Source organism: Ranitomeya variabilis, chromosome 4 (genome assembly GCF_051348905.1).
Source record: "Ranitomeya variabilis isolate aRanVar5 chromosome 4, aRanVar5.hap1, whole genome shotgun sequence".
Lineage (NCBI taxonomy): Eukaryota > Metazoa > Chordata > Amphibia > Anura > Dendrobatidae > Ranitomeya > Ranitomeya variabilis.
The window spans coordinates 36,232,431-36,250,095 of record NC_135235.1 but is presented as its reverse complement, the minus strand read 5'-3'; the positions used below and the strand labels follow the sequence as shown (position 1 = coordinate 36,250,095).

General features: G+C 43.0%; 1 protein-coding gene across 1 annotated transcript in view; it reads left to right on the top strand.

Annotated features, from left to right (window-relative positions):
* HPSE2 (heparanase 2 (inactive)) overlaps positions 1–17,665 on the top strand; it is a 412,602-nt gene that overhangs the window by 248,450 nt on the left and 146,487 nt on the right. The window contains exon 5 of the mRNA XM_077258334.1: positions 13,099–13,270. Coding sequence (XP_077114449.1) covers positions 13,099–13,270 — 172 coding nt within the window. The remainder of the gene's footprint in view (positions 1–13,098; positions 13,271–17,665) is intronic.

The following is a 17,665-nucleotide window of genomic DNA, read 5'->3' as shown; positions in this document are numbered from 1 at the left end:
AGAGAAAAATAATGACCAGCGCGCCTGTCTAGGATTCAGGCGCCTGGCGGTCTCAAGATAAATCAAATTTTTGTGGTCAGTCAATACCACCACCTGATGTCTGGCCCCCTCAAGCCAATGGCGCCACTCCTCAAAAGCCCACTTCATGGCCAAAAGCTCCCGATTCCCAACATCATAATTCCGCTCAGCGGGCGAAAATTTACGGGAAAAGAAGGCACAAGGCCTCATCACGGAGCAGTCAGAACTTTTCTGCGACAACACTGCCCCAGCTCCGATCTCAGAAGCGTCGACCTCAACCTGAAAAGGTAGAGCAACATCAGGCTGACGCAACACAGGGGCAGAGGAAAAACGGCGCTTAAGCTCCCGAAAGGCCTCCACAGCATCAGGGGACCAATCAGCAACATCAGCACCCTTCTTAGTCAAATCGGTCAATGGCTTAGCAATATCCGAAAAACCAGCAATAAATCGACGATAAAAGTTAGCAAAGCCCAAAAATTTCTGAAGACTCTTAAGAGAAGAGGGCTGCGTCCAATCACAAATAGCTTGAACCTTGACAGGATCCATTTCAATGGAAGAGGGGGAAAAAATATATCCCAAAAAGGAAATCCTCTGTACCCCAAAAACACACTTAGAACCCTTCACACACAAAGAATTAGACCGCAAAACCTGAAAAACCCTCCTGACTTGCTGGACATGAGAGTCCCAGTCATCCGAAAAAATCAGAATATCATCCAGATACACAATCATAAATTTATCCAAATAATCGCGAAAAATATCATGCATAAAGGACTGGAAAACTGACGGAGCATTAGAAAGACCAAAAGGCATCACTAAATACTCAAAGTGGCCCTCGGGCGTATTAAATGCGGTTTTCCACTCATCCCCCTGCCTGATTCGCACCAAATTATATGCCCCACGAAGGTCAATCTTAGAGAACCACTTGGCCCCCTTTATGCGAGCAAACAAATCAGTCAGCAACGGCAATGGGTATTGATATTTAACAGTGATTTTATTCAAAAGCCGATAATCAATACATGGTCTCAAAGAGCCGTCTTTTTTTGACACAAAGAAAAAACCGGCTCCTAAGGGAGATGACGATGGACGAATATGTCCCTTTTCCAAGGACTCCTTTATATATTCTCGCATAGCAGCATGTTCAGGCACAGACAGATTAAATAAACGACCCTTTGGGTATTTACTACCCGGGATTAAATCTATGGCACAATCGCACTCTCGGTGCGGAGGTAACGAACCAAGCTTGGATTCTTCAAAGACGTCACGATAGTCAGACAGGAACTCAGGAATTTCAGAGGGAATGGATGATGAAATGGAAACCACAGGTACATCCCCATGAGCCCCCTTACATCCCCAGCTCAACACAGACATAGCTCTCCAGTCGAGGACTGGGTTGTGAGATTGCAGCCAAGGCAATCCTAGCACCAAATCATCATGTAGATTATACAGCACCAGAAAGCGAATAATCTCCTGGTGATCCGGATTAATACGCATAGTTACTTGTGTCCAGTATTGTGGTTTATTATTAGCCAATGGGGTGGAGTCAATCCCCTTCAGAGGAATAGGAGTCTCCAAAGGCTCTAAATCATACCCACAGCGTTTGGCAAAGGACCAATCCATAAGACTCAAAGCGGCGCCAGAGTCGACATAGGCGTCCGTGGTAATAGATGACAAAGAGCAAATCAGGGTCACAGATAGAATAAATTTAGACGGTAAGGTGCAAATGGAAACAGATTTACCAAGCTTTTTAGTGCGCTTAGAGCATGCTGATATAACATGAGTAGAATCACCACAATAGAAACACAACCCATTTTTCCGTCTAAAATTCTGCCGCTCGCTTCGGGACAGAATTCTATCACACTGCATACTCTCTGGCGACTTCTCAGTGGACACCGCCAGATGGTGCACTGGTTTGCGCTCCCGCAAACGCCTATCGATCTGAATAGCCATTGTCATGGACTCATTCAGACCCGCAGGCACAGGGAACCCCACCATAACATCCTTAATGGCATCAGAGAGACCCTCTCTGAAAGTCGCCGCCAGGGCGCACTCATTCCACTGAGTAAGCACAGACCATTTACGGAATCTTTGGCAGTAAATTTCCGCTTCATCTTGCCCCTGAGATAGGGACATCAAAGTTTTTTCTGCCTGAAGCTCCAAATGAGGTTCGTCATAAAGCAACCCCAAGGCCAGAAAAAACGCATCCACATTGAGCAACGCAGGATCCCCTGGTGTCAATGAAAAGGCCCAGTCTTGAGGGTCGCCCCGGAGCAAGGAAATCACAATCCTGACCTGCTGTGCAGGGTCTCCGGCAGAGCGAGATTTCAGAGACAAAAATAATTTGCAATTATTTCGAAAATTCTGAAACCCGGATCTATTCCCCGAGAAAAATTCCGGCAAAGGAATTCTCGGCTCAGATACAGGTGCATGACAAACAAAATCTTGCAAATTTTGTACCTTCGTGGCGAGATTATTCAAACCTGCAGTTACACTCTGAAGATCCATTACAAACAGGTGGACACAGAGCCATTCAAGGGTTAAGAGGAGGTAAGAAGCAGCTAGACAGCAATTAAGGGCTAGGCAGCAAAACTCTGAGGGGAAAAAAAAAAAAATTTCCCTTCAACACTTCTTTTTCTCCTGCTTCAGCCCAAACAATTAACACTTTGCGGGCCGGTCAAACTGTCATGATCTCAATGGCAAGAGAACATAGCATAAGCATATATAGGAACTAGCTCTTGGAAGATGGGAACTGAGCTGACCATGAACTAAACCTAACGCACAACTAGCAGTGGCCGGGTAGCATGCCTACGTTGATTCTAAATGCCCAGCCCAGCCGGAGGACTAAATAAAGCTAGCAGAGGAAAATATTAGTCCTAGCTCACCTCTAGAGAAATACCCCGAAAGGAGACAGAGGCCCCCCACATGTATTGGCGGTGAGTTGAGATGAAATAACAAACGTAGTATGAAAATAGGTTTAGCAAATTTGAGGTCCACTTACTACATAGCAGAAGACAGAAAGGACACTTTCATGGTCAGCTGAAAACCCTATCAAAAACACCATCCAGAAATTACTTTAAAACTCTGGCATTAACTCATAACACCAGAGTGGCAATTCCCGTTCACAAGAGCTTTCCAGACACAGTAACGAAACTACAGCTGTGAACTGGAACAAAATGCAAAAACAAACATGGACAAAAGTCCAACTTATCTAGTAGTTGTCTAGGAGCAGGAACAAGCACAGAGAGGCTTCTGATAACATTGTTGACCGGCAAGCAACTAACAGAGCAGCAAGGTTATATAGCGACTCCCACATCTTGATGGGAACAGGTGAACAGAGAAGATGAAGACACCAGTTCAATTCCACCAGTAGCCACCGGGGGAGCCCAGAATCCAAATTCACAACACAAAAGCTCCCGATTACCCACATCATAATTGCGCTCGGCGGGCGAGAATTTTCTAGAGAAGAATGCACATGGCTTCATCACCGAGCCATTAGAACTTCTCTGTGACAAAACCGCCCCCGCTCCAATCTCGGAAGCATCAACCTCAACCTGAAAAGGAAGTGAAACATCTGGTTGACACAACACAGGAGCAGAAGAAAACCGGCGCTTAAGTTCCTGAAAGGCCTCCACGGCCGCAGGAGACCAATCAGCAACATCAGCACCCTTTTTAGTCAAATCAGTCAAAGGTTTAACAATACTGGAAAAATTAGCAATGAACCGACGATAAAAATTAGCAAACCCCAAGAACTTCTGAAGGCTCTTAACAGATGTAGGTTGTGTCCAGTCACAAATCGCCTGAACCTTGACGGGATCCATCTCAATAGTAGAAGGAGAAAAAATGTACCCCAAAAAAGAAATCTTCTGGACTCCGAAGAGACACTTTGAGCCCTTCACAAACAGAGAATTGGCCCGCAGAACCTGAAACACCTTCCTGACCTGTAGAACATGAGACTCCCAGTCATCAGAAAACACCAAAATATCATCCAAATACACAATCATAAACTTATCCAGATATTCACGGAAAATATTGTGCATAAAGGACTGAAAGACTGACGGAGCATTGGAGAGTCCAAAAGGCATTACCAAATACTCAAAATGGCCCTCAGGCGTATTAAATGCGGTTTTCCACTCATCACCCTGTTTTATCCGCACCAGATTATACGCACCGCGAAGATCTATCTTAGTGAACCACCTAGCCCCCTTAATGCGAGCAAACAAATCAGTCAATAATGGCAATGGATACTGATACTTGACTGTAATCTTATTCAGAAGGCGATAATCTATACAAGGCCTCAGGGAACCATCTTTTTTTGCCACAAAAAAAAAACCTGCTCCCAGAGGGGACGAAGATGGACGAATATGTCCCTTTTCCAAGGACTCCTTAATATAATTCCGCATAGCAGTATGCTCTGGCAGTGACAGATTAAATAAACGACCCTTAGGGAACTTACTGCCAGGAATCAATTCTATAGCACAGTCACAATCTCTATGCGGAGGGAGCGAATTGAGCTTAGGCTCCTCAAAAACATCCCTATAGTCAGACAAAAACGCAGGGATCTCAGAAGGAGTAGATGAAGCGATTGAAATCGGAGGTGCATCATCATGAACCCCCTGACATCCCCAGCTTAACACAGACATTGTTTTCCAGTCCAGGACAGGATTATGAGTTTGTAACCATGGCAGACCAAGCACTAGTACATCATGTAAATTATAAAGTACAAGGAAGCGAATCACCTCCTGATGAACGGGAGTCATGTGCATGGTCACTTGTGTCCAATACTGCGGTTTATTCATAGCCAATGGTGTAGAGTCAATTCCCTTCAGAGGAATAGGAACTTCCAGAGGTTCCAGACTAAAACCGCAGCGTTTAGCAAATGACCAATCCATAAGACTCAGGGCAGCGCCCGAATCCACATAGGCATCGACGGAAATGGAAGACAGTGAAAAAATCAGAGTCACAGACAAAATGAACTTAGGCTGCAGAGTACCAATGGCAAAAGATTTATCAACCCTTTTTGTGCGTTTAGAGCATGCTGATATAACATGAGCTGAATCACCACAATAGAAACACAATCCATTTTTCCGCCTATAATTTTGCCGTTCACTTCTGGACTGAATTCTATCACATTGCATAGTCTCAGGTGCCTGTTCAGAAGACACCGCCATCTGGTGCACGGGTTTGCGCTCCCGTAAACGCCAATCAATCTGAATGGCCATAGCCATAGACTCATTCAGACCTGTAGGCGTAGGGAACCCCACCATAATATCCTTAATGGCCTCAGAAAGACCATTTCTGAAGTTTGCAGCCAGGGCGCACTCATTCCACTGAGTAAGCACCGACCATTTCCGAAACTTCTGACAATATATCTCCGCTTCATCATGCCCCTGAGAAAGGGCTAATAAAGCCTTTTCAGCCTGAATCTCCAGGTTAGGTTCTTCATAGAGCAATCCCAATGCCAGAAAAAACGCATCCACACTGAGCAATGCAGGATCCCCTGGTGCCAATGCAAATGCCCAATTCTGAGGGTCGCCCCGCAGGAAAGATATTACAATCTTGACCTGTTGAGCAGGGTCTCCAGAGGAGCGAGTTTTTAAAAAGAAAGAAACAATTTACAATTGTTCCTGAAATTCAGGAAGGTAGATCTATCTCCAGAAAAGAACTCTGGAATAGGAATTCTAGGTTCAGACATGGGAGTGTGAACAACAAAATCCTGTATGTTTTGAACTTTTGCCGCGAGATTACTCAGGCTGGAAGCCAAACTCTGGACATCCATGTTAAACAGCTAAGATCAGAGCCATTCAAGGGTTAAGAGGAGGTAAGAAGCAGCTAGACAGCAATTAAGGGCTAGGCAGCAAAACTCTGAAGGGAAAAAAAAAAAAAAATTTCCCTTAAACACTTCTCTTTCTCCTGCTTCAGCCCAAACAATTAACACTTTGTGGGCCGGCTATACTGTCATGAATCCCAATGGCTAGGGATAGCGCAGGACAAGCAAAGTACAAATATATTACGGACGAGCTCTAGGGTGATGGAACCTGGGCTGACCGCTGCCCTACGCCTGACAAACGCAACTAGAGATAGCCAGGGAGCGTGCCTACGTTGGTTCTAGACGCCACGCACCAGCCTAAGAGCTAACTAGCACTGCAGAGAAAATAAAGACCTCACTTGCCTCCAGCGGAATGAACCCCAAAAGATATAGTTGCCCCCCACATGTATTGACGGTGAAATGAGAGGAAGGCACACACATAGAGATGATATATATAGTTTTAGCAAATTGAGGCCCGCTGTAAACTAGAAAGCAGAACGATACAAAAGGGGACTGAGCGGTCAGCAAAAAACCCTAATCAAAAAAACCATCCTGAGATTACAAGAACCCATGTGCCAACTCATGGCACATGGGGAGAACCTCAGTCCACTAGAGCTACCAGCTAGCATAGAGACATAATAAGCAAGCTGGACAAAAAACCAAACAACTGAAAATCAGCACTTAGCTTATCCTGAAAGATCTGGGAGCAGGTAGGCAGGAACCAAACAGAGCACATCTGAATACATTGATAGCCGGCAAGGGAAATGACAGAAAGGCCAGGTAAAATAGGAAACACCCAGCCACTGATGGACAGGTGGAAACCAAAGGCCGCAACCCACCAAAGTCACCCAGTACCAGCAGTAACCACCAGAGGGAGCCCACAAACAGAATCCACAACACAAGATAGGGCCAAGTCTGTGATACCAAAAGATGAGAGAATCTGTAGCTAGAGGGAATGGTCTTAAATGGTGTTAAAGTCAGATGACAGGTTCAGGAGGAGGAGAACAGAGTAGTGTTGCTTGGATGGGCAGTTAGTAGGTCGTTGGTGACTTTAGTCAAGGCAGCATTAATGGAATGGTGTGGTGGGAAGCCAGATTGTAAGTGATCAAAGAGGGATCAGGAGGAGAGGTGGGAGGACAGTTCAAAATGGACATGTTGTTCCAGTAGATTTGAAGCATTAGGTAGAAGTGATATGGGGCGATAACTAGACAGAAGGGATGTTTCCAGGGAGGGCTTTTTGAGGATGGATTTTATTGTGGCATAGTTGAAGCATGAGGGGAAAACACCAGTTGTTAGCGATAGGTTGAAGAAATGGGTTAAGGTTTGGATGAAGACTGTGGTGAGGTTTGAGGTGAGGTGGGACAGGATCGGGTCACAGTTTACAGGTGGGGAGATGTGCTTTGGAGAGTATAAAGGAAAGTTGATCTTCTGTAATGGTGAAGAAGAAGGTTTTGGAGATGGAGGGCTGAGTAGTTATGAGGAGAGGCTGTAGGCCAAAGCTTTCTCTGATGCTATCAACATTCTGCTTGAAGAATGAGGCAAAGTCTTCAGCTGAGATGAGAGGAGAGTCAGGAGGTGCTGGGGTATGGATGAAAGAAATGAAAGTGTTGAATGGCTGTTTAGGTGATGAATGGCTGTTTATGGTTGTGAGACAGGGAGGATATGAGAGATGAGAAGTATGTTTGTTTTGCTGCAGTGAGTGTGGACTTGAAAGTAGTGAGGGACTGTTTGAAGTAAATGGAGTGCAGTATTATCTTTGCCATCTCCGCTCAGCAACCCTGGACGCCCCCTCTCAGTTCTTTAGTCAAGCTGGTGTACCAAGGTTGCCTGTTGAGTGTGAAAGTGTTGGTATGTGTAAAGGGGACTTCTGATTCGAGAGCTGCAACTTTTGTGGTGTTATATAAAGCAGCAGCAGGATCTGCATGGCGTAAGGAACCTATGTCTATAAGAGGAAGAAGGGAATTAGAGAGTGAGTGTAGGTTGAGGTGTTTGAGATTTTTGTGAGTGTGTGCAAGTTTGTGGAGTGGAGATTGTGCACGTGGAGAGGGAAAAGAATGTTATTAGGTTATGGTCAGAAAGAGTGAGATGTGAGTTAGAGATGTTAGATAGGGAACAGAGGCAGGTGAAGATAACGTCAGTGTGTGACCATCTTTGTGAGTGGCTGCGAAAGACCATTTAACAAGGCTGAAGGAGGAAGTGAGCGATATAAGCACAGAGATGGCTGAGTGGGATGTGTCAATGGGTATCTTAAAGTCACCCATGATGATATTGGGGATGTCATCGGAAAGGAAATTAAGTAGCCAGGTAGTGAAGTGGTCAAAGAAGGTGGTGGCTGGCCTTGGGGGGTGGTAAATGACAGCCAGCTAGAGGTTGGAGAAGGAGTAGATGCGCACAGAGTGCACCTCGAAATAACGGAGAGTAGTGGAGGGTGGCAGAGTGATTTGGGTGAAGGAGCAGTTATGTGACAGGAGAAAACTAACTCCTCCGCCATGCTTGCTGCTGGCACAAGTGGTGTGGGAAAAGTGGAATCCACAATACGAAAGCGCAGCTAGAGAAGCTGTGTTAATGGGGGTGAGCCAGGTTTCGGTGATGGAGAGGAAGGAAAGTTTATTAGTAATGAAAAGCTCATGTATGAAAGTTTGTTGCAGACAGTGAGCATTCCATAGAACTCCTGTTAGAGGGACTGGGAAGCGGTGGCTGGGCAAATGGGTATAAGGTAAGAAAGGTTGCAGAAATTTGTGGTAGAGCATTGATCAGAGGTAGAAATGACTGTATGGATGTGTTGAGGAGGGCTAGGATTTTGAACGATATCGCCAGCAGTGAGGAGGAGGAAAGAAAGTGTTAATAGGTGGGAGCAGGAGAGGGCATGAAATGGCTGTCTGTGTTTAGAGACGGAGGATAGTATGTTGAGGAACAGATCTGAGGAGGAGGTGAGATGGATGGGGAGGATGGAGGGAGAGATAACCAGTTCATTACTAGGTGCCAGGATTATAGGGGTTAGTAGAAAGCGGAGGACTATAGAGGTGAGAGTGAAAACAAACAGTAACATTCTTTAATGTGACTGTGTATCCAGTTACCTTCAGTTCCCTTCTGGTTCAATTCTGGTCTAATTCAGGGCAGCACACTTAAGTGATACTCTTATGTGATGCACTGTGCAGACTGTGTCATGCAGACGTAGGGTTCACAATAAATTTGCTAACAAATGTATTCTGGTGTGAAACATGGAGAGGAAGCCTGAACTCATCTTCTTGATCAGGTAATCAAGCTAGCAGAATGTAGGATATTGCAGTCAGTGTAAACAAATGGGACATAAAGAAAAGTGGGGAGGGAGCAGCAACATATCAAGGGTGAATAGCAAAGACGAAATAATATCAGGGTTTGGAAAAAAAACCCTGAAAAAATGAAAAATTAGGGCACTGTCATAAAGGTCACATAAATCAATATAAATAAATCCGGAAACAAATCTATATATGTATATCAATCATATGCTCCGCAAACTCACAAAAAAAAGAAATAACAGAACAAAGCACAAATAAATGACCTTACAGCTTAAATTGGTTTTACACTTTTAACAATGTGAACTACAACAGCTTGCAGCCATTTAAAATAATAAAGCTACATGGCCCCCCATGACGCCATAGCGGGGTGTTCAGGAGCCTGCTGAAAGCTGTCATTGCTGCCATGTTGGTCTCCTGTTAAGCCTAGTCTGCAGCTGGGCTTCCTTGGAGACTGTGATTTTCTCTATATATTGCAGTACATTGGTAGTCTATAGAACAAGTGATGAGACCATCGTAAATTCAAATCCTCTAAGGGAACTGAAAAAAAAAAGTAAAAAGAAAATATTTGTAAAAATATTACAAAGTATAAAAAATTTGTCTCACCCCCATTAAAAATAAAGATATAAAAATTAGAAAATAAACATATCTGGTATCGCTGCATCTGTAAATGTCCGATCTATCAAAATATAAAATGAATTAACCTGTACAATAAACGCCATAAAGAGGAAAAAAAAGTTTTTCGGAAACTGCAAATATCGTATCTACCCTAAATTAATATAAATAAAAACTTCAGCGTACCACATAAATAATAAGCCTTCACACAGCTCCATAGACTTAAAAATGAAAATGTTTCTGGTCTCAGAAAATTGCAACACAAAACAATTTATTTATTTTATTTTTTTTAATTTCTGAAACTTGTTTTTACTACATAAACATATTCTATCATTAAAATATAACTTATTAACACAGGGAAAAACCCTGAGTTATATATATGGGGGAAAGATATATTGGAGGTCCAGTGAGGTACACTCCCATAAACATACATACTTATATGGCTCACTGACCTAAACCCCACCCCTTAAGGAAAGGAAAATATACCCAACATCGACCTGGGGGGCAATCCAATTGATCAGGGATGGCATGCTTGTAAGGAGATGAACATACTGTCCACGTTCCCCCTTGAAGAACAAGAGTATTATTGTATTGTGTAATGTGAACTGTGACGTGCATTAATGGTGTTATATTGTGTGGTGCCTCACGGTAAAGAGAGCCAAGGTTAAAGTTTAGGACTAGCCCAGAGTGGAAGGGACTAAATTGAAGCGACAGAGCCAGTTTCCTGTCAAGATGTTAGGGCACAGTGTGCGTACAAAGCAGACCTAATGTCTGGTCAGTGAGCAGTGCCACATGATGCGAGTGGAGTCCATGGCAGAGGATAGCAAGATCCTAGTAGAAAGGAGAGAAGTGACTGAAAGACAAAGTGATCGACTGGAGACGTGTCCTGGGACAGGACGTCTGGCAGTACAGCCCAGTTTATAACTTCAGAGAGGTAACGGGCCAAGATGGGACAGAGTGCCCTGGGCAAGAGTTCCAAGACGTCAGTGACAGAGAAGCTAAGTATCGGCCATATTGGCAACATAGTTCCTTAAAGGGTAAAGAAGACATGGAAACTTGAGTTGAGAATAGGACTCTTGCTAACTGGACAGTAGTACTGAGCCGGGTGGTGGTGAAGTAGAGGGAAACGTCGAAGATAGTGAGACAAGTGACTGAAGAGGAAGGAATAGAGACAGTAATGTGAGAAATGTTCTGTGTTGTGAAGGAATTGTTCATAAAGATGTACACCCGCTACTTCCTGTTTATAATTTCCACAAAGTTATTGTTAAGTAAAGTTTATTTTGGACTGGCGGTCTCCCTCATTGAAGTACTCAACATTTGGTACTGGCCAACTAAAGTCACCGGCATAATGCAGTCTGCAAGGTTGTAGCATCCCATAACACACACACAGCAAGGACCCCCACTTTTATGTAACATGTCGGGGTGTTCACACATGTAGCGCCCCATTAGTTTTTGATACCACCTTGACGATGGTGGAAGGGCAGATATAATTTGGCCAAATTTTATGATAAGTGCCTCAACATTTTTTTCCTAATATTCAAAAGCCGTATTGCTATTCATATTTCATATATTTCACATTGACATGCCTTACCATGATAGAGTGCCACCTTTTTTTTGTATATTGTAGATGCAGGTAGCTCCTCCTGGTATGCACCTATTCACACTAGTCTGGGTATGCCCGTCAGTTTTTTGTCATTCATAAATATACAGGTAGTCCTCGACGTACGACGTTGATCCGTTCTTATGCGGCGTCGTAAACCAAATTTCGACGTAAGTTGGACCATACGTTCATACAGTACTGTACCATAATAACAGTACAGTACTGCAAACACTTAGCCTATCCAAACACCTATCCTAACACAGTACCCTACATAATTAGGGTGTTATGGCATGCCGGAGACTCGTTTTCCTCGTGTAACCGGGTACAGCGTACAGTACTGGACTCTATTCTTCCGCCGCTGCACGTAGTTGCACGTAGTTCGACTTACGATGCAAAACCGCGAAAGTCGGAATGAGGCATCGTATAAAGCGTCGTAACCACAAATCGACGTGACACGAGACCGTCGTAACCCGAGGACTAACTGTAATGTGCCACAATTAAACAGTCTAGCAATCACTGGGGTAGGATGAAGTGTTCCAAAAAAATGGGGCTTAGTCAAGGACTCCAAAACTGGTTTGGGTTAGAAGGTGCTTGTCTATAGGAGTCCTGCCATAAAAGTCTTTGGTGGATCCTTTATAACAGATTGATAAATGCAATAATATCCGATTTCTCTCAAGGCAGAATTTAACGATATGGAAGCGGAATTCTTTTGAGCTCTGAATACTATGCAAACGCCGTGAAATTTCACCTCCACATCTGTCAGGTTGTTTTGCTTCACACCAGTGGGGCAGGAAAGGTTATAGATGAGAATGACGTTCATTCTGTTAGTCCTCTTTTATGTGAAAAGAAAGATTGGGGCTTTAGACCAAGAAAAATAACCGCAATGTTCACCGGCCAGCAGACACCTGTTCCTAGGATCTGGACTCCATCCATTTATTTCCAGTTTGACAATCTGTTACACTGAAGAAGGATTTCAATAAGATATTCACCTTTTATACATCCGTAAGAGTCACATTCTATACCACACTCTTTAAGATGCCAGTAGTATCTTGCAGCGGATATTTCTTTTCTGCCTTTTTAATTTTTGTGCTGCTGTGTTCAACCATTTTTTGTGCCTTTTATCCTACTGGATCAATAATGCAATTATTTTAAGAAGATGTGAGTGCTATTGTTTGGACTGTTGGGATTACTGGAGTATTTTGCCGTGCACCCGGACAAGTGAGATGATTCTTCATATCTACATTTGGTGATAGCACATTTTTACAAAAAATATGGTGTCAACTTGTTTTTCTACTTAAGTGCATGCATTTTGGGCTAAAAATTAATTGTTCAGAATGTTGCACCATATGACTTTTACAGGCTCTTTGTTCCCCTTCTGAAGTTGAAAAGAGGATGGCTTCTACAAATGGATAATAATCCTAAACACAAGTTAAAATCCACAATAGACGACCTCAAAAGGTGCAAGCTAACAGTTTTACAATGGCCCTCACAGTCCCTTGACCTGAGCATCATTAAATATCCCAAAATAGCAGTGCATGCCACTGTATTTAAGTAATATAAGTGCATAAATGCCCTCCAAAGGTGTCGATATTCAATAAGGAACAAATGTAGGTTTAAAATTATATGAAATGTTTTGTTGTGCTTTTTTTTTTACAATTGATCAGAAATATGTGAAGTCAGCCTTACATACAAATGTGCTCATTGTTTTAATACAGGTTATCTTAAAAAAAATTCTTTCTTTGCATATCATTAATGTTACAGTGAATAATATCTTGTTATTCCTACAGAACCCAACAATTACCGCACTCTAAATAGCCGAGCTGTTAATGGCAGTCAGCTGGGGAAGGATTACGTTCAGCTAAAGAATGTGCTGCAGTCTATACGGACTTATTCCAGAGCACATGTGTACGGGCCTAACATTGGACGACCAAAGAAGAATGTTATTGCAATACTTGACAGGTATGTATGGGTAAACTTTATTGTGCAACATTTGCAGTATATTTTTTTACATTTTAAGGCAGCAGAAGCTAAAATAATGACTGCTATCTCTGTATAAAAGACAAGGTTGTCAGTCACTGAATAAGACTGCCCACTGGACTCTTAAACATAGAAAGAGCAGGGATTTCAATGAAAAATATACAAGTGAACAGTTTCCCACAAAGCTATATATCAATCTGATCAGCAACCTATTGCTGCTTCATCAGGGACAGTGTTCTGTCACAGGTTCCCTTGGAGATTTATGTCTGTATATATACCAAGAAAAATTAGCAGCAGCACTATATCCATATAATACTGCTGCAAGCTTCTCGATCTACTGGCCATTAGATCAAGAATAGAAAATAGTGAAAAAAGGCAGATGCCTGAAGTGATGTCTTGGCTCCCATAATTTCTCATATTCCATAATACATTCTCTATTTTGTCTGCATTTTTTTTCTCTAACACATTATATATATTTATCCTTTGGTCATGGTAAAGTTACACATGTTACACTTCAGTATCTTATTTTGCTTCCTTCTCTTCCAATCATTTTGCTGCAATGCTGTTTAAATGCCCATTTCATGCTCCTTTAGAAGTCGCTTTGAACTGCTGCAAAGCAAACATCCATACACTAAGGGTACCGTCACACAGTGGCATTTTCATCGCTACGACGGCACGATTCGTGACGTTCTAGCGATATAGTTACGATCTCGCAGTGTCTGACACGCTACTGCGATCAGGGACCCCGCTGAGAATCGTACGTCGTAGCAGATCATTTGAAACTTTCTTTCGTCGTCTAGTGTCCCGCTGTGGCGGCATGATTGCATCGTGTAACAAAGGTGTGCACGATATCGTATACGATGTGCGCACAGTAACCAATGGCTTCTACATCGCAAATACGTCATGAAATTATCGCTCCAGCGTCGTGCATTGCAAAGTGTGACCGCAGTCTACGACGCTGGAGCGATAATCAAACAACGCTGCAACGTCACAGATCGTGCCGTCGTAGCGACCAAAGTGCCACTGTGAGACGGTACCCTAACTTAAACAGTCTGTTTACAGGAATTTTCCTGTCTGCATACAGGGGTGGGGGAGCAGAGAAGTGCAGATAGGGAAAGTCACATAGAGAGACTGAATAAAGTGCTTGGATATTTGCTGAGAAACAGGTGAAAGGCGCCTCAAATGGCATTTGTGCATTTAACGGTGCAATGCCTGGTGAATATTTAAATTAAAAGCACTTTACAAATGTGTAACTTGAAGTCCTTGGGTCTCAATGCAGAAGGTGTATCAGGAATCCCCCTACAAAGGAGCCGCTAGCGTGTATTACAACCTCTGCACCACCTTCAGCTTCTCCTCTTCTCTTTTCATTCTTTTGAGCAATCAATGGGCACAGCTAATTATCCCTCACTAGTTACTTTCTGATATGTATCTATGATATCAGTTTCATCTGGCCAGTTCTTCATTGCCTATTATGAGAAAACAGCTACAAAATGTATGCACTTGTCTGCCATCTGTATCTAGATAAAAAAAAAAAGGTTTTTTTTTAGTTGTTTGGCTCAGAAACCAGCACGTGTCAAACTTTCCAATTTTCACCTTTTTTCTACTAACCAAAGATGAGAAAAGATCATTAGGGCCACACTTATGTTTATGAGCCCTAAAAATATACATTCAAGTGAAAGTCCCATCGTTCTAATGAAGCCTCCTTATCCCTTTACAACAGATCTGTTCCAAGAATTAACAATAAAAAAAACTGCATGCATTAGTAAATATAAATCTTAGACCTGATTAGGCTGGTTTACTTACTGTCAAAATAGGGATATTAAGATGAGCTCATGATTCCAAGTGTATTCATTTTCTGCCCAATCAGCTTGACTTGACTTGTTGCAGCTTGTACTGAGCAATGTGAGATTTCAGCAGCAGCAGCAGGGAGGAGGGACACTGAGCTGTCGATCAGGTTTGGAAGGAGGAGATTGATTGAAACTTTCATAAAGGATTATACAGCTATTACTACATGGATTTTCAAAGTAAATATAACAGCCTCATTAGGTCTAAGAGATCTACAGTTAGGTCCATATATATTTGGACAGAGACAACATTTTTCTAATTTTGGTTATGGACATTACCACAATGAATTTTAAACAAAACAATTCAGATGCAGTTGAAGTTCATACTTTCAGCTTTCATTTGAGGGTATCCACATTAAAATTGGATGAAGGGTTTAGGAGTTTCAGCTACTTAACATGTGCCATCCTGTTTTTAAAGGGACCAAAAGTAATTGGACAATTGACTCCAAGGCTATTTCATGGACAGGTGTGGGCAATCCCTTCGTGATGTCATTCTTAATTAAGCAGATAAAAGGCCTGGAGGTGATTTGAGGTGTGGTACTTGCATTTGGAAGGTTTTGCTGTGAAGTAAACATGCGGTCAAAGGAGCTCTCCATGCAGGTGAAGCAAACCATCCTTAAGCTGCAAAAACAGAAAAAACCCATCCGAGAAATTGCTACAATATTAGGAGTGGCAAAATCTACAGTTTGGTACATCCTGAGAAAGAAAGAAAGCACTGGTGATCTCATCAATGCAAAAAGACCTGGGCGCCCATGGAAGACAACAGTGGTGGATGGTCGCAGAATAATCTCCATGGTGAAGAGAAACCCCTTCACAACAGCCAACCAAGTGACCAACACTCTCCAGGAGGTCGGCGTATCAATATCCAAATCTACCATAGAGAGAAGACTGCATGAAAGTAAATACAGAGGGTTCACTGCACGGTGCAGCCACTCATAAGCATCAAGAATAAAAAGGCTAGACTGAACTTTGCTAAAAAAACATCTAAAAAAGCCAGCACAGTTCTGGAATAACATTCTTTGGACAGATGAAACAAAGATCAACCTCTACCAGAATGATGGAAAGAGAAAAGTATGTTGAAGGCGTGGTACAGCTCATGATCCAAAGCATACCACATCATCTGTAAAACATGGTGGAGGCAGTGTGATGGCTTGGGCATGCATGGCTGCCAGTGGCACTGGGTCACTAGTGTTTATTGATGATGTGACACAGGACAGAAGCAGCCGAATGAATTCTGAGGTATTCAGAGCCGCCATACTGTGTGCTCAGATCCAGCCAAATGCAGCAAACCTGATTGGTCGTCGTTTCATACTACAGATGGACAATGGCCCAAAACATAAAGCCAAAGCAACCCAGGAGTTTATTAAAGCAAAGAAGTGGAATATTCTTGAATGGCCAAGTCAGTCACCTGATCTCAACCCAATTGAGCATGCGTTTCACTTGTTAAAGACTAAACTTCAGACAGAAAGGCCCACAAACAAACAGCAACTGAAAACCACCGCAGTGAAGGCCTGGCAGAGCATCAAAAAGGGGGAAACACAGCGTCTGGTGATGTCCATTAGTTCAAGACTTCAGGCAGTCATTGCCAACAAAGGGTTTTCAACCAAGTATTAAAAATGAACATTTCATTTAAAATTATTGAATCTGTCCAATTACATTTGGTCCCTTTAAAAACAGGGTGGCACATGTTAAGTAGCTGAAACTCCTAAACCCTTCATCCAATTTTAATGTGGATACCCTCAAATGAAAGCTGAAAGTCTGAACTTCAACTGCATCTGACTAGCCCTTAATTGCTGTCTAGCTGCTTCTTACCTCCTCTTAACCCTTGAATGGCTCTGATCTTAGCTGTTTATCATGGATGTCCAGAGTTTGGCTTCCAGCCTGAGTAATCTCGCGGCAAAGGTTCAAAACATACAGGATTTCGTGGTTCACACTCCCATGTCTGAACCTAGAATTCCTATTCCAGAGTTTTTTTCTGGAGATAGATCTACCTTCCTGAATTTCAGGAACAATTGTAAATTGTTTCTCTCTTTGAAATCTCACTCCTCTGGAGACCCTGCTCAACAGGTCAAGATTGTTATATCGTTCCTACGGGGCGACCCTCAGAATTGGGCATTTGCATTGGCACCAGGGGATCCTGCATTGCTCAGTGTGGATGCGTTTTTTCTGACATTGGGATTGCTCTATGAGGAACCTAACCTAGAGATTCAGGCTGAAAAGGCTTTATTAGCCCTCTCTCAGGGGCATGATGAAGCGGAAATATATTGTCAGAAATTTCGGAAATGGTCGGTGCTTACTCAGTGGAATGAGTGCGCCCTGGCTGCAAACTTCAGAAATGGTCTTTCTGAGGCCATTAAGGATATTATGGTGGGGTTCCCTGCGCCTACAGGTCTGAATGAGTCTATGGCTATGGCCATTCAGATTGATCGGCGTTTACGGGAGCGCAAACCCGTGCACCAGTTGGCGGTGTCTTCTGAACAGGCACCTGAGTCTATGCAATGTGATAGAATTCAGTCCAGAAGTGAACGGCAAA